The sequence below is a fragment of the Helicoverpa armigera genome, chromosome 4 (assembly GCF_030705265.1).
Source record: "Helicoverpa armigera isolate CAAS_96S chromosome 4, ASM3070526v1, whole genome shotgun sequence".
Taxonomy (NCBI): Eukaryota; Metazoa; Arthropoda; class Insecta; order Lepidoptera; family Noctuidae; genus Helicoverpa; species Helicoverpa armigera.
Genome location: NC_087123.1, coordinates 10,315,551 through 10,339,494, shown reverse-complemented (window position 1 = coordinate 10,339,494; position 23,944 = coordinate 10,315,551). Strand labels below are relative to the sequence as shown.

Below are 23,944 nucleotides of genomic sequence, written 5' to 3'. Positions count from 1 at the left end.
ACCTTTCAAATTGACTGCGTGGATGATAATCTTCACATCTCCCAATTCGATTCCAAGACGATTCATATTGCTAAAATAACAAGAACATGTGTTGACAACAATTCTTTCACAAAGCAAATATCCAATTTAATTACATGAAATACTATTGCTTATTAAGGTACATTTCCATGCCTTATAGACAGGCTAAAGCCAACCATTAAAAGTATTAATTTATTACAATTTGTGCAATATATTACAAAACTTTGACTATGAGTAACTCAAAAATGATACTTAGTGAATTTAAATAACAAATATAACTTACTGTTCAATAATAGTAGATCTCTCGCTAATCCACTGTTTGTGCAGGTTACCGAAGTTAGCCTCAGTGGTGTAGGTAGGAGCCCCATTCACGTTGTTGTTCTGTTTATCTACGTAGTGTAAACGCATCTTCTCGTCTGATACTGATATTACTCTGTGGAAGAGTAACGTAGTTTAGGTTTTCTTTAGGAGAAACATGATTGTCAGGTTAAAAATGTATGATAAGGTTGCTCGGCCATGATGTCAGATTTTTTAGGACATGTAATATATACATAAGAGAGTACATAAGGGCAGTAAACAAGAGAGTAGGTATATAAGAAAGTACATACCGGAGTACATAATGGTAGAACATAAGAGAGTATATAATGGTAGTACATAAGAGAGTACATAACGGTGGCACATAAGTTACATACAGGGAAATTAAGTTTTAAGTATAAAACGAACCGAAAGTTTGCTAAATTTCGGTTCTAAATTGTTATTTAGTATGTATTGTCTGTGACTGCCTCGTTGGTCTTATTCTACGTTAGAGACCGTCAGGCGGATTTGATAAAACTCTCGACACCACGGCGTGTTGGGTGGTAATAATAATACTCACTTAGCCCTAGTAAGATGTGGCCATCCGACCCAAATCGTGCGTCCGAGCAACTCTTGCGCAACTTTCTCCAGGGAGTCCTGTTGTTCAGTGTCGCGGATTATCTCGACGATCATGTTCTCGTTGCGAGATGGCTGGTCGAACACTTTTACTTTGCCTTTCTTGAAGCTTGTCTGGGAATAAAAAAATAGCACATAAAAATTATTAAAAGAATAAAAATTATAATATTATGTGAAAGTCTGACAATTATATGGTATTTTAAACAATGCAATAGCATATTTAGAGGAATATATTTATAGGATTTTTTAATTATAAAATCTTGTTTAACGTATTGTTACAGAACCTGAAATTGATTAAATAAATGACACTAAATTGTCTAATCACAAAGGAATTTGTCTAAACAATATAGGCAAACCTATAGGTAAGTAACTCAATTTTATATACAGAGACAAAATCTATTCTATAAGGAGTGAAGTTATTCCATTATTTAAGATTTAAAATATTTTTAGCTATTTAAGAGATAGTCCATTTCTGCAATAATTCTTAAGTCAAAGGCAACCTTTATGTCAAGCAATTTTTATCTCAAGTCAAAGTTACTTGTTATTCCACTAACCTGATACTTCAAATGCCTCATGGTAGGAAATCCAGGATACAACATGTCTCTCTTGGCATTGGGAAGCATCCCTCTTCGCAGCATACTGCCGGGGACTTCGATCTCCTGTCTCCACACCTGTCTCTCGATCGCGAAGCATTCCGGTATCGCCGGGAAGTAGTCCGGGGCTAGGGTTACTCCTGTTCAAAGAAAAAATGGGTTGAAATTGGGGTGTAGTTCTGATCAAATAATTTTGCGAATGTGAGTCGGCCGTTTGGTGTAATTATTTACTTATTAAATTTTAAAGGCTTACACACTAACAGAAACGTTTATCCGTTTCAATAAAAAAGAAAGTTTTGTTCCAACATTTTGCCTATTGAATAAATGCTGTTAGCTAATTATTTAGTAGACAGATATAAGAATTTTATTGTTCAAGAATTCTGTGTGAAAAGGAGTGATTTCTGAAAGTGTCACAACAATAATGAAATATCAAGGGGTCTGTGTTGTAAATTTTCTTCATATTTGACAAGGACCACCAGACTAATTGTCTTCACTTCAACTGCAACATGACATACCTTGATTCTGTGGTGTCCAGTTATAGACCATCATTGGTCCGTGTGAGTTACGTTTCTTCTCTTCTTCTGTCAACCTCTGATAGCAAGGTTCCATTGCCGATAGTAGATTCACCTAAAATTATTACGTTTTTTCTAATAACTTTGTAATATAATGTATAGTAAATATGTAAGTTATGTACACAATACTACACTGGTTCTGAACCTTATTTTAAGTACAGACAAAAATATAAATCGGTTCCAAACAGAAAATTTATAAGCTATCTGGGGCTGCGATATTATTTACAGAACTTAGATTAAATAAAATCTTTGATTTATCCACCTGCCAAAAGAGGCGAAATTCCAAATTATCTCCTATTTCTTACCTCATCAATAAAAGGAATAAGCACTACAGCTTCCCAATCATTCCTCTTGCCATTGAGATCAGTCTCAAAGTTCTGTGGGTAGTAGTGCACTATGGGCGAGTCTTCATCTGTCATTAGATCGTGGAACGGCGCCGGGAGTAACTGTTTACTGGCTGCTGGCAACACTGCTAGCAACTGGAAAAAAAGTATACAGGGTGAAGATAAAATCTACCTACCATAATCTGGTGGGTAATGGGTGAGAGTAAAAGTTACACCAATTTCTGAACAAAATTGCGTCGCGGAGGAATTAATTCAAATATAGTTGTCGTTTATTAGGGTGTGGTATTCTATAGCTCGGAAAAGTCGTTTTTGATAGTTCCATGGTCGATGCGCGTTGGCTGGATATGTTGCTATAAATATCGACGGCAGAGAAAGTTGTCCCGGTATAAAACATAAGTAAAAAAGCTATTCTCATCCTGCTCTATGGATTCAAATGCGGTCAGATTGTTACATAAGAGTTTTCCAAACCATAAGGACAAAAAACTACATTGGTGCAGTGGTATTTGAGTGTATTCATTACATACATGGTAATAAAGTGTAATTTGCCACGAGACAAATAACGTCACAAACCACATTCAAAACTTACCTGCTCGAAAGGCTTAAAAGGGTCTCCCAGCTCAAATTCAATCTTCAAGTCCTTAAACCCTTTGATGTCCGATATATAGGGGGCGTAGTGGTGGGGGTAGTACCAGCACCACGACGGACAGCCTTTGTAGTAGTAGTGCAAGTTCCACTGTATAGCACGGACGTAGCCTTCTGCTTGGTCGGCTAGCACTTCCCTGGGGGTAAAAGGAAGACTTTGTTGACGAATTTTTGTACACACACATAATAAAGAAAGACGACAGGAAAGAAAAAAATTACAAAGGTAGTGCTATTTCATAATTGGTTAATATTATCATTCGGAATAAATAAAATGGCGGATTTCAATATTCCTATCTCAGTAAGCAAGTCCATAAATATACGAATAATAGCTACGAATTTAGTTAAGTTTAGTTTAGAATTAATAAGAACCCATTTGCCGCATTAGACACGTCCTGCAATGGTAGATGTAAGGTTGTGTATGTAAATAAATAAAAAGGTTATTGAAATCCGCGGTTAATGCCACAGGCAGGTTAAGACTGGTTTTTTGTTTCAATTTTGAATTTTGTAGTATTTTTTTTTAATATACGCGTTGCTAACTGGATTGGATCATTTCAAGATTATTTACGTTTATAACTATTTCAAAGAGTGTCTTGCTGAACTTACTCTGTGACTTTCGAATAGTCTAATTTATTCATGTAATAATCCTTTTTGTGAAGTATAAATTCCATTTCCATATTTGCTTCCTCTGTGAAACAAAATAGAAAAGATAAATTATTTAAAAATAGTATTAGAGATCAAAAATAACGAATAAAATTAATCCATTATCAAAAAGTGTAAATAACTTTTGTCTTTGGAATTGTAGATAATAAGTCATATTTACCGTCACTAGTTTCTTCATACTCGTCTTCATTATCATTGTCCATATCATCCATGAACTGAAAAACAAAAGTTCTATAATAATCTGCTGTAAAAATACAAATTGTTTTGCGGTATCTAATTTATTAAGTGCCCCTACATAGTGCAATTAGTCACTACATAGTAGAAAACAAGATCGCTTTTTCTGTCCCTTTTTACGCTTAAATCTTCAAAACTGCGCCACCAATTTTTTATGCGGTTTTTTATTATCAGAAAGAGTGTTTCTAGAGAAAGGTTGTATAACTCATGCATAATATACTAGAGAAACACTAACTACATCAGCTATAATATATAACTCTGTTACCGAAGCGAAGCGAGGGCGGGCCACAAGTATCTAGGTATATTTGGATCCATTTGCTTTATATTGAAGTTTTATTAACTTACCATGTCTTGTGTAGCATTGATTAGAGCTTGTAGCTCATCGTCTGGTTTATTAGACTTGATGTCTTCTATATTCACGTTAAACGTATCGTCATTGTTAGGTTTGTACTGTGAATGAAACATTGAATTAATAATAAGATAAACATTTAAATTAATCTAATTTTACAATGCTGGTGTCTATTGTTTTTTGTTGTCTTAATCATACTGAGATTGTAAATAAATGTACAACTATGTACAAAAAAAAATAACGAGACCGCCTGGCGATTTTTTTTCTAAAGCTCCACGACTAGGGGTATGTATTTAATTAAAACTACTTTTACGGATTTTATCGGGTTATATCAATATTATGAAATAAAATTTTTATTATAAAATCCGTAAAAGTAGTTTTATTCAAATTATGTGTATATTCGCGTTAGTGTCAGTAATTAGTAGGGGTATTTTTAGCAATATGAGCAAATCTACCAAATTGTTCCAACATAGTTGGGAAAGTTCTACAAAGATGATAACGAACACTACTTCAAAAATATCAACTTTTTTTTACATAAGTAAGCTATACCTCTCTCCTCTCGTTAGCATTAGGCCGTCTCCCAGTCTTGGCCTCAAAGTACTTGAGATCAGCGTACGTGTCCTGGAACTTCTCCTTGTCGATCTTCGCCAGTTCCTGCATGAACACCTCGAATCTACGCAGGTTTAAATCTCCTGCCTCGTTTATATAACCTGGAGGAGAAAATTTGTGTTTATTGTTGAGAAAGCAAGTTAATTTTGATACATATTCATTTGGTTAGAATAAATGAAAAGAAAGTGCCGATTATTTGAATACTTTTCAGTAATGTACGTAATCAAGATTAGCCGTATTCTAGCAATAGAGCTTGTGGCAACACATACGAGTACCAAAATATTAATTCTTAAGTTATGGATACCAATTCTTTATTTATCGGACCATTTCGGCTGATAGTTACAATTGCGATACTAATATTTATTTATTTATAATAATTTATGTACAAAAAATATTACATTGGCGGACTTGCTACATGCAAAATGCCACAAGGCATTCTCTACCAGACAACCATCGGGTTAAAGAGAGATAATAATATAGACAAGGTTTAAGAAAACTTACCATCTAAAGTAGGCAGTACAGTCATATAAGTCTTATATAAAACAGGCAAGGCATCATTACTAATATGCATATTGGGCAAGTTAGGAATAAAATCATTGCCCACTAAGAACCCCATCAGCACCCAGTCATCGACAATCTTCTCTATGTCGTAAGGAAAGGGCAACTGGGACTTCAGAGAAATAAACTCTTGTTCTAAATATTCTCTTAGTAAGGATAAGTGTAGGAGGTAGAAATTAGTCTCTTCGGGACTGGTAGCACGCTGTGTTGATCTGCCGAATTTTACCTGTGGAAGAAACCGTTGATATTAAACTACAACTACACACAATTCATAAGAATTCAAAAATATCATTTTTTATTTACGTTTGTATACAGGGTTTTCGATTCTAATAAAGAACCATCAATAACTTTATTTCCCATTCAATGTAAGTGAAACTCCAATAGGGATTTAAATATCTGTAGGAGCATTTCCATACTAAAATACAGACATGAAGTAAACTGCCTAGCTGGTCAAGTGGACGCGAAAGCGACTGCGGTGAACAAGAACTAGGGTTCGCATCCGGATTCGGGCCGACATAGCTTTGTATAAATTGAACAAAGCAACCAAAATATTAAATTTAGCCCGCGTGATAACAAGAATATCACTTATAGATATAAGTTTTTAAACAAAACAAATGACTTCGAAAAACAGTTTACTACTGTACACATATGCACTGCTCTTAAAAATATCGTTTAAAACATACCACATACAAACAAACGCCTCTATGCATTATGGCTTGTTTTAAGTAAATAAAACCTTCATGCCAAAAAAAACAGCTGAGCTAATTCTATTTTTGAAATGTTTTTTTTTTTTAAACTTACCTCTTCTCTAAGCAAGGCGAAGTGCGGCTCATGGGTACACATGCCCAACATAATGAGGTCGGCATCAAGCCCGTATAGACAATGTCTCGTGTTGGGATCGTAGTCCGGTTGAGAACGGGACCATCTGATGTAGTCCATTATTTTGTGTTCGCCTTCTCCTGGCGTCTGTAAGGAGATTGCAACTATTAATTTGTAGTTTTGGGCAATGAGAAGTGTTCCAAGAAATAGATACCCAACTATAACTTGTGTAGACAAACTATTATTGCATGTTCCATGACGAAAAAAAGTTTGACGAGAACTAAGTATACTATATTTTTTCTCCTTGTACTTGGAATCAATTACTACATATTTATTATAAGAAAGTCGCTTTTTCTGTCCCTATATCCCTTTGTGCGCTTAAATCTTCAAAACTAAGCAACCGACTTTATAATACCGATTTTATAGTAAATGCATAATACACTTCTGGACACATCTATTGGCCCACCTTAGAGTTTTGGTTTCGATGGCCCCTACCGAAATATGATTGCTAGATTGAAAAAAACTGATGATGCAGTTTTAAACCTGATACATTTTACCTTCTTTTTCGATCGTATTGTTTTAAATTTGAATTTGGAATACCATACGACATGGAGCTACGCTTAACAAGTCGGATATGTGCCTCGTTAAAGGCAATTGATTTTTGAATAAAAAACATGTTTTATCAAATAAAGGTTTAATTTAATAACGTGTGTTGCTTCCATGGGCATCTACCACAGCTCTCATACGATTAGGCATAGAGTTATCAACCGCTCTATGAAGTTTTGAGGGATCATCTCCCATTCCTCTTCTATGGCAATTTTCAACTCCTGCATCGTCTGGGCAACTGGCTGACGAGCCCTAACACGTCTTTTTAGCTTGTCCCACATGTGCTCAATGGGGTTCATGTCTGGGCTTCTGGCTGGCCAGTCCATAACTGTGATATTCACATCCCGAAGATATTCCCTGACAATGCCGGCCGCATGGGCTCTTGCATTATCATGCATAAAAAGGAAATTTGGGCCCACATAGTCCGCGTATGGTATCACGTGAGGTCCTAAGCACTCACGAATGTACCTTTCAGCGTTTAATGTTGGCAGCCGTGGTCCTGTAACAACCTCAAGTTGAGTTTTGCCGCTCGCGGATATACCGCCCCAGACAGTCTTTGAGCCACCGCCATAAGCAACCATCTCTTCAAAGCAGCATTGTGCGAAACGCTCTCCCTTACGTCGGTAGACCTTCTTCCTTCCATCATTGCCATGAAACACAATTTTGGACTCATCAGAAAAGAGAACACGGCTCCAATCTTGCTGTGTCCAATTTAAATGACTGCGTGCGAAATGAAGGCGCGCTGTTCGGTGGGTTCGCGTTAGTTTGGGCCCATTAGCTGGCTTGTGTGGTACCATATCGTGTTCTTTTAACCTTCTCCGAACAGTTCGAGCACTCACAGATACTCCGTGGAAGTCGCGAAGTTGTTTTTGTGTCTCAATGGAGGTAAGGTGACGATTTCTCAAGCTGGTCATCACGATGAATCGCTCCTGCCTTTCAGTTGTGACCCGAGATCGTGGCCTTCCTTGGCGACGAACAAAGCCGCCAGTCTCTAGGTACCTCCGATAAACATTTCAGACCGCAGATCGACTTAAATTAAGTTGAGCACTCACATTTCTTTGGCTGCGTCCGGCCTGAATAAGTGCCACAGCTTGGGCGGCGACTTCAGGTGAAGTATCCATAGATTATTGAGAGAACCTCACCTTAATGTAAAGAATAAGTAATGTTTGTTGCAAAACCAAAGATATCAATCACTTTTTCAAGAATTAAGTCAAAGTAAACCAATAAAACCAAGTTTTCTTAGTAATCGACTGTTTGATATCAACAAGCAGGCTCCAAATTGTCTCTTATTTCTTTAAATTCTGTATTCGAAATTCAAAAAAAGACTATTGAATGATATTGTGAATGGGCAAGGTTGAAAACTGCATACAAACCTTTTGCTCGACCTAATATAAAAAATTAGCTAGGACCAAACGAAACTGAAAATACAAGGTGGGCCTATAGATGTGTCCAGAAGTGTATAATAGAGCAACACTAATAATTTTATAGGTTACTGAAGCGAAGCGGGGACGGGTTATTAGTTCATAATAAAATAATGTTCTCGAATTTTCGCTTTCCTAGTTATTTCAAGAGAAAATTCCAGTAAGTACCAAAGCAGAATGACCGTTTTCCCTTACCTCATGTCCAGACAGCACAACCTTGACCTTGGACCACAGAGGGTCAGTGGACATCTTGTACTTGATGAAGTACTTGAGCTGCTCGTGCAGCCGCGCCATGAAGACGGTGCCCGGCGTGATGCAGTTGCTGTCGAAACGCTTCTCCGTCGGTAGCACCTCACCTGGGTAAAGATAAATTAATATTGATACCTATAGTTACCGGCACAGATATTGAGCTCTCGGCGGGGGAGTGGGGATCACTTTGCGCACTGTACACATAAGGCAATAAACCAATAAATCGCTTCTGCGCAGGTGAAGGTCAGGGCTCAATATCCGTGCCCATAACTATAAAGGATATATTCTCCAAGTGTCTATCCACAGGCTGTTTTCCACAATTTCTTAAGTCCCTAGGACACTCCTTTCCGTCTTGGATAAAAAATAGCTATGTCACCTGGGCATTATTGGGCAGTTGCACACCAAGTCAGATTTAGGCTATTTAATAATTTGAAAATGTAGATGAGTGTTAAGAACTGCATGGTTCAATTTTTGCTTCTTTATATAAGAACCTGGAAAGTCCTTGTTCATAGACAACATTAAAATTGTTCATCACACAAATTACCTCCATAAATACATTAGTAGGGGATTACCCTGGTCTGTACTTCATGACTTAAAAATTCATTATTTAGTTAATTTGTTGATTGTGGTTAATAAATAGATGGACATTAAATATTTAGTCAAGTTAATGTAACTGCAACAAGTTGTGATTGTCTACAACAACTTCAAAGTATAATAAATGTACCTTTTTCTCTAGCTTCCTGTTCCAATTTTTCTGCTTCCCTTGCAGATCTAAACCTATAAAATATAAAAAGCAGTTATTTTAACAAGACGCAAATTTTCCAATATACTTTCTGCAAAAAAAAGTTTATGTAACAGTATACATAGGTGTTCAGCATTTATTTTTATTTAACAGTTTATGTACTCATAAAAATACAGACAAAAATATACAATAGAAAAAATCTAAGCATTTTGTTTCTAGAAAGTATTGAGTCTTGGTTTATTTACTGTTAGAACTTTATTTCCTGCAATTGACAGGCTAAGTAATATGTATGTTTTTTGTGTGGGTCATTCAACTCAGCTTTCTTTAATATGGAATTTCTAAATATCAGCACTTTTTGAAGTTAACTTTATAAAATACAGCCCCAAAATGCACACCACTTCTTATGTGTTTTTTCTGAGCAGAAGAAATGGTGGAGCAAAATCTATAGCAAAACAATTTTGTCTGTATGGACTAACTGCTTTTATGTAGCTAATTATAAAACAATACAAAATGAATTGTGTCTCATGTATATCTGAGCTCCAATATACAACTGGTTAAAGAAGTGGATGTATACTTTAATACATATGATGATATATGTGTGTATGTACATTTTGTATTTTATTACCTTCTCCCTCTTTGCTGGTTCATCTTAGCCCTCGGAGCCACACCGTCAATAGCCATAAAGAACAACTTCTTAGGCTTAATAATTTGAAACAGTATGCTGAGGTAATGGAATATGTCCTGGAATATTTTCTCTTCCGTTATACGGAAGTGTGGGTTTGAGTCGTCGGGATGCGAACAGTTGTGTATAATTCCATTCATGTCCAAGTACATGTTGTCAAAGTCTGGTATCTGTAACAAGCGTGATATTAGTAAAAAGAGGATTGATAACACTTATTTTTATTTATTTATTGAAAACTTCTTGAACATTTTGTACAATGGCAGACTTAACGACTTATGCGTTTTCTCCCAGTCTACCTTTGGGTAGTGGAGAAATAGCAGTGGTAGTGGTGTCTTTTTGTTCAAAATGTGCCTAACGCCAGTAATTTATTCATTAATTCTTATTCCTTAACTTAAAACATGCAAGTTATTTTGGAGTTTCTAGTGATGTAGTTTTAAGGGTTCTCAATACATTTTTTGTGTGGGTAAATTTTGGATTACACAATTTTTTCAAAATATTGTGATAACATATGGTAGGTATAGTATGGCAGATTGTTGTGCAATTATGTTTGTATTTAAATTATTCACAGTGAACTGAATGTAATCATTGTTTAAAGTATGGAAAATACTGTATCACTCAAGATTACAGTATGATATAGAGTATGAGAGCTACATTTCATACAGAATCAGTACTTAAGCTAATATTGTCTTGTGTAATATTTTAATCTGATTTATGATAATGAATTAAGAGATCACATTACACAGTGATAGAAATCCATGAAATCTAAGGTCCAATAAGAATTTAACACACAAATAAATAACAATGACAAGATTTAACTTGAGGAACACTGTATTCTGGTGGGTATTGGTTTAACTAAGATTACAACAAAAGAATACTGATTATCAAGAGTATTACCTGATACTGCTTCACCAGCTCGTTGAGGCAAGGGTACCGCTCACTTGTGTACCTGAAGAACTTGGGTACACCCATTCTGATTGATTATTTTGCCGATTATTTGCGATAGTAATGCTTGGTTAGCGTTTGTTGTGCACTGACCCCAAACTGAAATAACCTATTTTACCAGTAACTTTGGCGGCGGCGCCCACTGTTATACAATGGCGCTACCCACTGTTTTCTGATATTGTAGTTTTAGTAGTATTATGAATTGTAATTATGTATTGTGTTATGAAAAATTATCTTCCAGCAACCTACATCGCGGAACGGAGAATTTTTAGTGTTGTGCAATGCGTGCAGTGGTGTAGTCCTGTTAAAACTAATAGTCGACTTCGAAAATCGACTTAGAACTAAAGAAGCTAGAGTGATTTACAACGAACAGAACTACTTTCTAACATGTCAAACAATAGTTTTTATTTAACTTGCAACGTAAGTTAATAATGTAAAATGTGTAAATGGAATCTTGTAACGTACATAATACGTTTACATAGACAAGTCGTAGTCGATTTTTAATTCTATTTGTCCAAATATAATCTGTGCGAAATTGACTATCTGCGTCTAATTCTGTCTATGGCCATATAGTATGTCTCTTTTTGTGGCGTTGTAAACAATTGTTTTTTGCAAATTGCAAATTAATGCTAAACTTCCTCTGAACATAAATTGGTTACACAATTTTTTGCAATATCAGCTGTATATCACCCATAAATTTCAGATTTTTGTTTGAGTGCAACCTTTCAACAACAAGTAACCTTATTTGTTGCGTTGGGATTTCTGTATGATAAATCATGGATAACGATGAGATTGGTAATGATTTAGTGCGCTTAGACAACGGGTACCTCGTGGACGAGGAGAATAATATCCGCTGCGAATATGTCGTGAACTCTGACGACGTTTTGGGTATGTATTATAAAGGTGTTGTCGTCATAACATCAGACAACTATGCTTCTTGAACATTCTGTCATGTAGTTTACTTGATTTTACTATTGTAGTATCATTCTATTCATAGTAACACAGGTTGGGTTCAGTATTAACTCTAACATCGACATCACAAGTACGGAGTATGTATAAAAAGATCGAATGGTTACCTTGGACTTGTAATTTCAAACTAATCGATGAAAAATCTCCATTTAACTCACCCACTCAGTGTTTATATGTCTGTGTAATTGTATTCCCTAATAAAAATATATTCAAAAAGTTTATGATATCTTTTCAGATGATGAAAACAACTCAGATTCAGGCAGCAAGAATGCTCCATTGAGAGAACAAGATAGGTTTCTACCTATCGCAAATATTGCTAAAATAATGAAAAGAGCTATACCTGAAAATGGGAAGGTAAGGTTTCATGCAAGGAGTATACCGTAACACCTCTTTGAGAATGGCAACATCATCATCCTCTGAACCTTTTTCCCAAACTATGTTGGGGTCGGCTTCCAGACTAACTGGATGTAGCTGAGTACCAGTTCTTTACAAGGAGCAACACTAAATTGAGAAAATTGTTATATTTTTTTTTTCTTTTCAATTTTAGATAGCAAAAGACGCAAGGGAATGTGTACAAGAATGCATATCAGAGTTCATTTCCTTCGTAACAAGCGAGGCCAGTGATAGGTGTCAAGTGGAAAAGAGAAAAACAATTAATGGTGAAGACGTACTCTTTGCTATGAACGCACTGGGCTTTGATAATTACGTGGAGCCTCTTAAGCTGTACCTCAAGAAATATAGGGAGATTGTGCTTTCACCTGTAAGTAATGCAGTAAGAACCTTTACTAATATTGCAGTTGCGAAAGTAACTGTCTGTCCTGCTTGTGTAACAAAACTACTGAACCAATTTTAAAGAAGTTTGTTACACAGTTTTAGTCTACTATCGACTAAGAAGAGACAAGTTCTGGTTCCCTCAGAAAACGGATGGAACTGTGAACAGCTAGTGAATTATAAGCTACAAACAATATATAATTAAGTAATGTAACCATTATTCAATATTTTTATATTTATCTCAGACAGCTTGGCCTAAATAAAGTTTTAAGTTGGTTTATAATAAACATGTATCTATGGGCCTTAGATGCTATAGTGAAGTAAATAATAATAAATTGTGTCCCATGGAAAATTCTAACTAACCAATCTCACTATAACAATGAAAATACTAATAGTGAGACAACTCGGTATTTAGATGGAGCAACGATGATGAGCGGCCAGCGTTATTACCTGTCAGCAAGTCCTGGTATGTCACCTGAATATGAACCATAGTTTGTGGTATTACAATAGAGTTGACTCACTAATAGTATTTATTGCACTGTGGACTTTTGTTGATATTTTTTCTGCTTTCAGGTCACAATCAACAAATTAAACAAACCTATTATAGTATATGGAGGTGAGGGTTTTTTTATATATTCTGCTTTTAAGGGTGGGTTGCACTATGTAACTAATGATGAACAAACTATAATCAGCAGTGAAGTTACCGCCTATTGGTGAAGTTAGCGATTTGACAGTTGGTTATGGTTTAGTTATCGTTATAGTTAATGGTGCAACACACCCTAATAATATTCTTTTTACAAGTTCTATATATGAACATATTACTTTCAGAAGATGGCACTGCATGCATTCCGGCTGAAAATGACAATGAAACGCAAACGGACTCCGCAGTACTGTATCCATACAAAGAATTAAAAGTGATAGAAGATTTCACTATTTCATGAATAAATACCTAGTACTGTAAGTTTATTATAATTCGTAAATATTATTATGGGTAATTCACTTAACTCTTGTGTTTCCAAACACTAAAGACTGGGTTGAAAAGTACATTTATAGAAGAAAAACAAAAAAAGTAACAGTTTTGGTCTGGTTGTGTCTTCCTCAATATTATTTTTTATACACCTGAAGAGTGAAGCACTATTCTGTTTAATTTCGTGCAGTGTGATAAATACTGGATAATTATGTTATGAACTTTGGCTAGTAAGGGCTAGAAATGAGAAACCATAATTTTTGCATGGTTACACTAATATAGCGTGATATTGTAAGTATTGTTATTAGAAATATACCATCTAACTTTATTTAATGTTTTTATTTACAAATTCGCTGAAGGAAGGCGTGGAGTAGGAAAAGATATTCAAATAAAAGGCATTCATAAATAATTACTGATCATATAATTCTTAAACATAATTTCCATATATCAATAACTGGGACGGATTCCAATAAACTCAAAATCAATCAAATCAAAATTCTAACCAACGCTACTCCCTAAACTTATCAATAATATAACCAGGCAAAGGCATCAAGTACAAGAACTTATTGAAAACCATTATACCTACTGAAAAAGCGAAGGAAACTCCCAAATTAAACTCGGGATTAAAATCACCAGCTGCATAGAGGTCGCCATTGAAACTTTTTGCAGCGAACCTCTCTGTTAAGAACGCTTTGCCACTGGCATAACGGCAGTTAGCATTTGAATTAGTATTAAGGTTCGAAGAAGTTTGTATAAGACTGGAGATGGTCGATGTGCAGTTTTCTGTGTCGCTGTACGGTAGGATGTTGAAGGTTGGCTGTTTGAAAACATTCCTGTGCATGAAGATTGATGTGTAGCGTGTGTGGGTGATGTAGGTTATGTAGTACAGCCATTCTTCGAAGCCTTTGTAGGATCTGTAAGGAAAAGTAAGACTTTCGAAGGGGAAAAGCCAGCGGATGATTTTGATGATGGCAACATTTTTGGTCTTCAGTGTTGCCAACACAATAAATAATTGTGAAACTTGGCAATTTTCTAAAGAGTTAAAAGTCGATAGAGGTCTGATAATTTTACAATAATTCTGTCGTATCGGAAGAAAAATAAGATTTCCAATAAAAAAGGTCCCCAAAATGGTTTAGTAAAAATAATTACCTGAGCACCCCACTAGCCAGCATGACGTAAATGCAAGTGATGTAAATATTCACAATGGCGGCGATCAGACCGTTCTTGACAAACATCATGACAGCTATAGTCTGTTGTTCCGCGTACACGTAGCTCGACCACAACGCCAGGGAGAAGTAGAGGAAGTCCATGTTCTCTGATATGTCTGATAGGATCCTGAGCAAGAAAAAAATGGGTATTAAAAAGGAACGTTGAGTGACAAATTCTAGTATCTGACTGCCAGTATCCTGAATTCCTGGTAATATTTAACCTTTTCACCGCCACGCCATATCGGTATTCCTATGCCCTGTACGCCCCTGTACGCAAGCCCGAAAATCTTAATTAAATATCTACTAAAAAATACATAAAAGTAATGATTTAATAGGTTTATTTTGTATTTTTCTGCGACCTGTTTTTTGTCGAGTATAGCCGTCGTTGGCGCACAGGGCACGCTTGCTCATGTCGGCTATAGCCGACATTGGCGTTCAAAAGGTTAAGAGAATTTCGAGTCGTAGTGTTCTGAAATTTTTAATTTCTAAGCTAATTTCTAGGCTAACTAACTGCCTGTTAAGAAGAAAGTCAATTTAAAAGTCAAATTCCTATTGACCTGTTCTTGTTAAGCTATGTTTTTGTCATGACGTTATTGTTTGTCTAATGGTGGGCTTAGATCTCCTTTATTGTATGCCATATCACTTCACTCAGTCACTTTGCCCGAAGGTAGGTTTGTTTCCCAAAATACAATCAAAGTATACTTACGGATAAATAACAGCAGCAGAGGCCAGTGCGGTCAGGAAAGAGAATGGCAGAGACACGAAGTTCCAAGACAGGAGCAAACTGGCGCCACTATACAGGCCTTCTTGAGACTCCTGGTAGTAACGCGTTCGGTATGGACTAACTGTGGGAGAAAATCACGATTATTTTCTGAACAGTGAATTTCATTACACACACAAAAAGTTGGGGACAGGTTCGTGAGATGATGACCAAACGACATCAGTCATGCAAACAATTGAAAGAAGTCTTTTAAAATGAAAACTATGTCCATTTGATATAGCCTGAGCTCGGGCTGTTGTGATAATCCATTTACCAGATGACTATTAATTAGGATTTGACAGTGATAATCAACTTACATAAACAAATCGTGTTCATAATGCTGATGAAGTAGGTCCCCACCATCGCGTTGAATATCAAGCCACTCTTTGTGATGAAAGCTCTCTGGTAATCCTGTGAACAATCCAAGTAAAAACTTTTGTAATTTATTTGAGGAAGAACTTGCTTTATCTTAAAGAACAAGAATTAAAGCTTTATGAAGAGAATCAGAGAACACATTCGAACTTAAGGGTTCAAACAAATACCTACCTCTTATTTTGTAAAGTTCATCAGTTCAAAAGTAATCTTACCTTAGCTTCATTGTAGAATACCCACAGTATGGAGAAGTACAACGGTAAGCTGAACAGTCTCATGAACATCTGTTTCATACCGTTCTTCTTTAGGTTAAATATCGATGCCAGTAATCTCCTGCAAAACACACATGCACGTTTTAATTTGTCACGAAGTAGCCAAATACTTCATAATAATATGCCCTATTTTCTTCAGCTAGGTACCAGAATCTATAGAAAAAGAATACCTACCTACAATAATTCTGAAGTGTTATACGAATATCGAAAAATGGGAAATTTTGGACCTAGATAGATTTAGATATTTTTGGACTATCAACAAAGTATATACTTACAAATACAACATCCATATAACTTGCATGCCTCCCGGCTTTCCATAATTAAGCTGTATCTTATTAGGATTGACGATGCGATTGTTCTCATGCAGGTTTCCCTGCATTATGCCCTGGCCTTCTAGTTTAAATTTCTCCACTAGTGCTGCTATTTGGTGGTTGGATTCTATAAACCGTTCTCGAGATCTTCGGTCTACTGTTGACAGGCATACTGCGAAGAGAAGTGTCGTGTTTATAGGGTTGTTTCGAAGATTTAGTTCTAATATAAGTTGAATTAAAAACTGCCACATACGCCTGAAGCCACATGCTAGTTGCTTACAAAGTTGGGTAATTTCAAGAAAGTCACTTTTTTTGAGGTTCTCATCAATATGCGAATCTGAGTCATCGATGCTAGCTTAAAAATGGCACGGGGTGTGTGTGTGTGATGTGGTAGGTACATCATGTTCGCGGTGGAATGTGATTCCGCTTATTCTTCTGTCCAAATATTGTAGCAACTTACAGTAGTACATCAATGGATTCTCTAGCTGTGGGCAAGGGAAGCCGATGCTGCCGAAGTAGTCCAGTAGATTCCTTGTAGGTCCCGCGTAAACCACATCTCCGAGACATAAGTACACTACGCGGTCCAAAAACGGGAACACATCTGTAAAATATAAATTAAGTTTATATCTTTTATCATCGTAGGATATATATAAGTATTATAATATAAATTACTAGTGGATGAGGTAATGTAGGTTTTTATTTATATGAAAGGAAATGAAATGGTGCATTGTGCGCCAGTAAGATTTCTTGAGAAATAAGCAGTGCTTTTGTGCCTGATTGTTCTATTTTTCTTCCCGTCTGATAAACTGGTAAATATGTAGGTATTCCGCATTCCAGCTGATTGTAATAATTATGAGTTCAACGTCATTTAATGTCGTCATCACTACTATAAATATAAATAACCTCTGAGGGTGGTTCAATAAACAGTTCAGAGGACAGTTACAAACAATGTTCAAATTGCCCAGGTAACTGGTTGAGGAGATCAGACAGGCAGTCGCTCCTTGTAAAATACTGGTACTCAGCTGTATCCTGTTAGACTGGAAGTCGACTCCAACATAGTTGGGAAAAGGTAACGCAGATGAGTGATGAGTTACAAACGATATTCAAAAAGCATATTCATAATAAAAAACACAAAACATTTCGCAGTACACTAACCTAGTGACAAAATTATGAAATAGACGAGTGAAAACTGACACATTTTCACATAATATGTGCTCAGCTGTACCAACAACAAAAGGTTTTCAGAACGTAGGCATAAAGTAAGTGGTGTACTGGATTGTTTAGCTAAACGCTATGATTAGCATCACAATGGCGTATGTAGGTGAAATGTCGACGGACTGTCGAGCGTTCGTTTCTGTAATTTTTTTGGTAATGGTTTACTTTGAAGGACCTCGTGGCTTAGTCAAAGCCGCAGGGATTAATTGATTTAAGCAACGCTTGGTGCGGTCGGTCAGTGGATGGGTGTCCAAGGGGTTGCTCGGGTAACCGGGTTGAGGAGGTTACATAGGCACTCTTTGTAAAACACTGCTACTCAGCTGCATCCGGTTAGACTGGAAGCCGACTCCAACATAGTTGGGAAATGGCTCGGAAGAAGATGATGGAGAAAATCTGGCATTAAAAAAGGGGGTTCATTTTTTAATGTCAGTATCAGTACTTTATTTTTTTTTTGGTTTAAGAACAACTTTATTTCTCATAAAGAATTTTACATAATTCACTTACTGAGAAACAATATTTAAAACTAACATAAATGATTCGAACGCACAAAGGTAGGTACTTCTATAAAAAATAACACAAACAATAAAAATAAATACAAAAATTTCAAAATAAAAACAATAAAAAAGTTATTTTTCTCTTATATTTTTATAGTATGGTTTTATTAAGTCTGTTTAGTTTACTTAATATTTTATGTATTTATAGGTATATATACTTTTTTTTTGTTTCTTTTTTTTTGACTATCACTATTGTATGCATTGATATAATAATCCTATTGGTATACTGCGTTTCTTCTCTTCCATATACTGAATACCTACTGAATTATTCTTTAATATTTATTTATATTTTTTCGAAAATAAAGCTATGTATTCTATTTAATCATATAACAATGGATCCATTTATACCTGATCGAGGTTTTTCCATGGTAAGTATGATAGCAGTGCCGTATTTCTTCGCAGCATTGGACAATATTGAAATCACCAAGTATGTGTTCAGTGGATCCAAGTCCCAAGTAGGTTCATCAAGCAGAAGAATTACTAAAAAAAAGATTAGATTTAAGGTAGTTCCAAGTATATTAGGGTGTTTATGAAATAACTTTTGGAAGTCTTTTTTGGTTCTTACTGGGGTCTCTGATCAGTTGCACTCCTATAACTAATCTTCTGTATTCGCTCTTTGTTAGGCTCGTTACACATTTTTTTGCAACCTGTGGAAATATTTAAAAGGGAAATATAAGCTTCTCTTAGTCCAGTTAACCAGATATGAGTAAGAAGTAAGCACCAAAAGGGTTCAAAGCTACTTACATTTGATAGTGCCAAATCAGCCATTACTTGTTTCACTTTTGACGATTTCAAGTATCCTGAAATCTGAGAAGAAATGGAACATGGTTACTTCTTATTTGCGTGATGTGTGTCAAACAAGACGAATTTGAGCAAATATTTTTTCTGACATAAAAAAAAATCATAATACCAGTAAGACAATAATTCAAATAGGAGCTTGGGTTTAAGGTACTGTAGGGACATATGTAAGTATGTTTGGCAGAGTGCAAGGCAAGCAAAAACTTGTGTGAGCATGAAGTATGCGAGGCACGGACAGTTACTGCGCACTGGTCCGAGTGAACGGTTCTATCTGGGGGTTTACGCGAAATATATTACCTTAGTAAGTGACAGGCTAAGTGTTTGCTGAACACTAAGTCCTGGTAGAAGCCTCGTGTTGTGTCGCACGAGCGCGCACGTGCTGTTGAACTGCTCCATCTCTAGAGGAACTCCTTCTAGCAAGATGTGACCCTTGGCGGGGACGCGGCGCGCTATCACGTCTAGGAGGGCCCTCTTGCCGCTACCTAGGGGGTAAAAGGAGGTGTTATTATCGGTTGCAGAGGAAGTACGAGTCTTAAATCAATGGTCCTCAAATGTGGTGTAGATTTCTGGAAGCAAGTGACGGTCTTTGCCTATGTCTTGTAAGTTACCTAAGTAGGTATAGCTCGAAGTTGAAATTATGCGCTCCGCTACAGCATTGCTTATGTGCATACACATGGTAGTGGGGCTTTAATTTCGGCTCAGATGAGCACTACGCCATTGCGTTCATATTTTAATTGCGAAATCAATTTTTCATAAGAGGTGGTTGAACAATTCTACCTGATGCTTTTATCAATAGGAAGTCCTACTAACAGCCGTAAACATCAAACAGAATTTACAAACATTATTTCAACATCAATCAGTAGTCCTACTTTAGGATAGTAGGCTCTAGTGGTACCTTTGGATCCAAGGATAGCGGTGACCTCTCCACTGTGAGTGGTGAAGGAGACATCCTTGAGGATAACTCCTGTCTTTACTCCGCCTGTCAGCCGCTGGAAGAAACTGCCTGGTTCCACCTGGGTATAGACCACTTGGTTTGTAAGTAAACGTGATTATTCCTAAGTGTATACTGGAATGTCAGTTAATAAAAACAGTAACCTACGTTGATACCTAAAAATCTTTAGGACATCAATGTAAAAATACCTATACCGATAGGAACCAGAAAAATGTTATTGTCAATTACAATAGTCATGTTTCTACATTATTTTACGACTTAGTATAAAAAAAAATAAAATGTCTCGGGCCTCTGTATCTCAAAATTGACTTAAGTACGTGCATAAATATATCATTGAAATGATCTTTGGAAGCATACTACTAACAATTCTAATTACACAAAGTGCACTAATATGTCGAGAATAATAAAAACTTAGGAATTTTAAATACCAAAATATTTTCTACTTTCTACTACGTACACTGCGTAGCAGTCAGCAAGGAACACTATTTGTATATCTTGCCGTGCAAAAGACATCAACGAGCACGTTACGCGTCATTGCATACGAAATGGGTCAAACAGATATATGTATCTGTATATTTTTTATGTATACAAAATATTAAGCTAAATAACAGTTGTAAACTTTATTTAGACTTTATATGAAACTTTATTTTATTCCATGAAAACATTAAATGGCCGTATGTACAGTTAGTTCTATAAGATACAAACTTAACCAGTTTATAACAGACCGTCCATTAAGCGTTGAGAAGACCAAAAGTGGATTTAGCTTATTTCCCAAACGCGCAAACTTACAAACATACAAGCAAAAAGTTCTAACATCAAATAATTCAACATTAACTTTACTACTGCTGTGTTGCAACTGAAATATTTACCAAACAAAAAACCACAACTAACCTGTCCCGAATGAAAAACATTGCACAACTCCAAAGTATAATCACTTCCGATCATATTTTTGACTTTTATTTTTCAAAATATCGTAGAATTTTATTTTAAAAACACAAACAGATGCATCTCCGAGCGACACAGCCTCCGCTTCAAAGAGATGCACAATACTAAAGCAATTGTGGTTAACTTCAAAGTGAATGTGACAGTTAGCGACGTTGCCAAACTTACTCGTTGCTCACTTCGTGTTTATCAGTGCACTTGATTTTAAGTTGAGTTGGTTGTTACTTGGAAAATGTAACTTAGTTTTAGTGGCAAAAGGTTTAATTTTCTGTAACTATATGGGAATATGCTTGTTAAGGCGAAGTATTAACTTTTGGTGTTTTATTTTTATGAACTGTAAGCTAAGCGAAACATGTTTATCAAGCTAAGTTTACCATAAAAATTAACCTGCATATCCTTTATTAACATAAATACATGTTATGTATGTTATATATATATGTTTACCTGTTCACCTGTCTACACTAGGAGTAGGCCAGTCTAGTAAACCCACACAATCGCCTATCTTCCTACAGTCTACTGTTTCCATTTCTGACCTCCTAAATTGCTGTTAAGACCCTAGTCCATTGAATTAATTATTATCATCTACTCATAACAGTATTAATTATCTCGCTCAAACTGCTTCGCCTTAACGATGAAAGCCTCATTTTTCCACATAATTTCTACGCGTGGTTGCCATTCATCCTCACCGTGAACCTCAGAAAGGCTAAACACGTACTCCGTCCCTTTCCCTCCCGTTACAAAACCTGATATGAAGGTGAGACGCCCACGCATACTACCTACTTTATGTTGATGCATTCCAATGATTAGTCGTCTCGCTCTTTTTACTTGAATGATGCAGTGTTAGAAAGAGAGGGGGTGACATGCGCAGTGTCACTGACTCAGTCCGACTCCAGTCGCTCAGCCGCTGTTCGCCTTACTCGCTAAAATATAAACTTATATTGTAAGGAGGGTCTTATCGAAAACGAACGAAAAATAAACGATAAAAATACTGTAACAATATTATGAAAAATTAATGTTTTTAGTGAGTTAAGTGTTGTCAAGTTGTGTAAGTTAGTAAGTTAGTGCATCTGTGTTTGGTTGAAGTGTTCGCTCGAGTCCCGTTGGCCCGTGATACCGGTAAGTTCAATGAAAATGTTCCTCTAATAAACTTTTGAGACTTAGTTAATGTGCCTTTGAACTCTCGAAGCCTTTTGGAACCCTGTTTCTGTGAAGATTTTAATTAATTTCGAAGCTGTGGTCGAGGTAACGTACGTGCAGAAAATTAGTAGAAGGCTGTGTTAAATTGTTTCTTTCCATAATTATGACAATTAGTTCTGGTCGACGATAATACTAAACAGTAAAATTATTTTATTTTTTGCTACTCATTAAGTATATTCTTAACTTCTTTCCTGTCCCCAAAAACCTTAAACTTAAATCTGCTGTGACACCGTTATAATCCACGAACTTTCCGTTCTCTGAAAAGCGAGTTTTTGCTCTCCACTAAATTAATTTTAAAACCCCGATTACCGAAACAAAAAAGTTTCGGCCACAACGTTAGTTTTGTACCCAATGAGGCCAGTGAGACCTCAATGAGGCGTTAAAGTCGCGGTTTATCTTTATCTCTAATCGATTCAACACGAGACTTAACTGTTCTCAGACATTTTCATAATCGTTTAAAATACAACGTTGTTCTACTATCCAGAATTAGATAAAAACACACTTCACTTTTTTCGCTGTAAACTGTCGTGGTGTTTTCTATTCTATCAGCAATGCTTACATACATAGGCAATTCCTACTTAGGAATTACACATAAACAGATAGGTACTTACATATTTTCTATTGTATTTACCTATGATAAACATAATTATATGAATAGTGCTAGACTGCCCGCATGCAGTCTAGCATCGCTCAAACACGTCATGGTTGCAAAAACACGAGTCCTCAATAAAAAGGCTCATTTAAAAATAGAGTTACATTCATACTGCTCACATGTTTTGCAACAGTGTTAAGCATAAAGTTTTGCTAAGTTTGGTAATATTAACTCCAGCATAAATTGTTAGGTACCTACTTAAATCGTAAAATGTTTGTGTCCAAGCACTTACAATGAACTAGCAAAAAGATTTTGTAGTTCCGATTAGGTATAAAATGTAAAGTTATCTTCCAACTGCCATGAAAATAAGTTAACTTTATTGCTTCAACACACTTTACTGAGTTTCGGAAACCAATGTTGCTTATAACCCACTAGCCGTTTTCCCGCAGATTCACCCGCATCCTGTGGGAATTACTGTCCGTATCGGGATAAAAAGTAATCAACATAGGTAGATTACTTAGGAAGAGAGTAGCTTTCCAACAGTGAAAGAATTTTTCAAATTAATTCAATAGTTTCGGAGCCTTTTGGGATACAAACAATCAAGCAAAAAAAAAAACCTTTGTACTATATCAGTATAAATAACTATTGAGTAATCAGTGCCCTTACTACCAAATGCTTAAAACGAATTGGTGTCAATATCATAAAGATTAGCCTTAATCGCCAAATAAGACTTCAATCATGACTCTCTGATCGTCAAGTTTTCTCATGATTCGGCGACATGAAACAATGGTTGATGTTAACGAACTTTGGTTTGAGGTGAGTCAATGTGTAGCTGACAGGCCGGCGCGGGCGCATCGCGTCGTACCGGAGACTGCCGAGACAAACCACTGACCTCATCGTAGGAATAAACCTTTTATAGGTATTAAATAATATTTGTCTTGGAATCCTTGTAGATAAGATTGCGAGGAATAAGGTACTAGGTCCAGCTTTGGCTTTTTTATGGTTTGGTCGGGGTAACTGTCTGAAAACGATATTCCTACCTTCCAAAACAGCGCTTCACCTAATTTGCATGTGATTTGGACTTCGCAAGGAAT

At 36.1% G+C, this 23,944-nt stretch overlaps 4 protein-coding genes across 6 annotated transcripts in view; 2 read left to right on the top strand and 2 right to left on the bottom strand.

Moving 5' to 3' along the window:
* The window catches only part of LOC110374975 (5'-3' exoribonuclease 1), a 29,161-nt gene extending 17,899 nt beyond the window's left edge, over positions 1-11,262 (bottom strand). For both annotated transcript variants that reach the window (XM_064034241.1, XM_064034242.1), the window contains exons 1-17: positions 10,923-11,262; positions 9,972-10,198; positions 9,329-9,381; positions 8,551-8,711; positions 6,311-6,475; positions 5,453-5,735; positions 4,892-5,052; positions 4,339-4,443; positions 3,920-3,974; positions 3,703-3,784; positions 3,044-3,236; positions 2,419-2,592; positions 2,057-2,168; positions 1,503-1,681; positions 893-1,062; positions 302-451; positions 3-70 (exon numbers count right to left, since the gene is read on the bottom strand). In XM_064034241.1, the coding sequence (XP_063890311.1) occupies positions 3-70; positions 302-451; positions 893-1,062; positions 1,503-1,681; positions 2,057-2,168; positions 2,419-2,592; positions 3,044-3,236; positions 3,703-3,784; positions 3,920-3,974; positions 4,339-4,443; positions 4,892-5,052; positions 5,453-5,735; positions 6,311-6,475; positions 8,551-8,711; positions 9,329-9,381; positions 9,972-10,198; positions 10,923-10,997 (2,413 nt within the window). In that variant the 5' untranslated portion in view covers positions 10,998-11,262. The remainder of the gene's footprint in view (positions 1-2; positions 71-301; positions 452-892; positions 1,063-1,502; positions 1,682-2,056; positions 2,169-2,418; positions 2,593-3,043; positions 3,237-3,702; positions 3,785-3,919; positions 3,975-4,338; positions 4,444-4,891; positions 5,053-5,452; positions 5,736-6,310; positions 6,476-8,550; positions 8,712-9,328; positions 9,382-9,971; positions 10,199-10,922) is intronic.
* A 255-nt stretch (positions 11,263-11,517) lies between these two features.
* LOC110374976 (uncharacterized) lies at positions 11,518-14,005 on the top strand. Of its 2 annotated transcripts, none has more exons than XM_049847057.2 (5): positions 11,518-11,858; positions 12,175-12,293; positions 12,487-12,699; positions 13,284-13,326; positions 13,542-14,005. In XM_049847057.2, exons 1-5 carry the CDS (start codon positions 11,747-11,749, stop codon positions 13,649-13,651), a joined length of 597 nt encoding a protein of 198 aa, XP_049703014.1. In that variant the 5' UTR covers positions 11,518-11,746; the 3' UTR covers positions 13,652-14,005. The 2 variants fall into 2 exon arrangements, with proteins under 2 accessions (XP_049703014.1, XP_049703013.1); XM_049847056.2 differs by having other exon boundaries at positions 11,519-11,858; positions 13,539-14,005.
* Positions 13,858-21,164, bottom strand: LOC110375032 (ATP-binding cassette sub-family G member 5). The gene is made up of 13 exons (XM_064034243.1): positions 21,011-21,164; positions 20,063-20,180; positions 19,465-19,649; positions 19,114-19,176; positions 18,935-19,016; positions 18,718-18,849; positions 17,061-17,201; positions 16,565-16,772; positions 16,233-16,350; positions 15,963-16,056; positions 15,592-15,730; positions 14,827-15,012; positions 13,858-14,591 (listed from the first exon to the last, which is right to left on the bottom strand). The coding sequence occupies exons 1-13, from the start codon at positions 21,062-21,064 to the stop codon at positions 14,186-14,188; spliced, it is 1,926 nt and encodes a 641-aa protein (XP_063890313.1). The 5' UTR covers positions 21,065-21,164; the 3' UTR covers positions 13,858-14,185.
* Positions 21,165-21,955: 791 nt separating this feature from the next.
* Positions 21,956-23,944, top strand: part of LOC110375017 (ATP-binding cassette sub-family G member 8) — a 48,147-nt gene continuing 46,158 nt past the window's right edge. The window contains exon 1 of the mRNA XM_021332976.3: positions 21,956-22,177. The gene's annotated coding sequence lies outside the window, so the exon portion shown is untranslated. The remainder of the gene's footprint in view (positions 22,178-23,944) is intronic.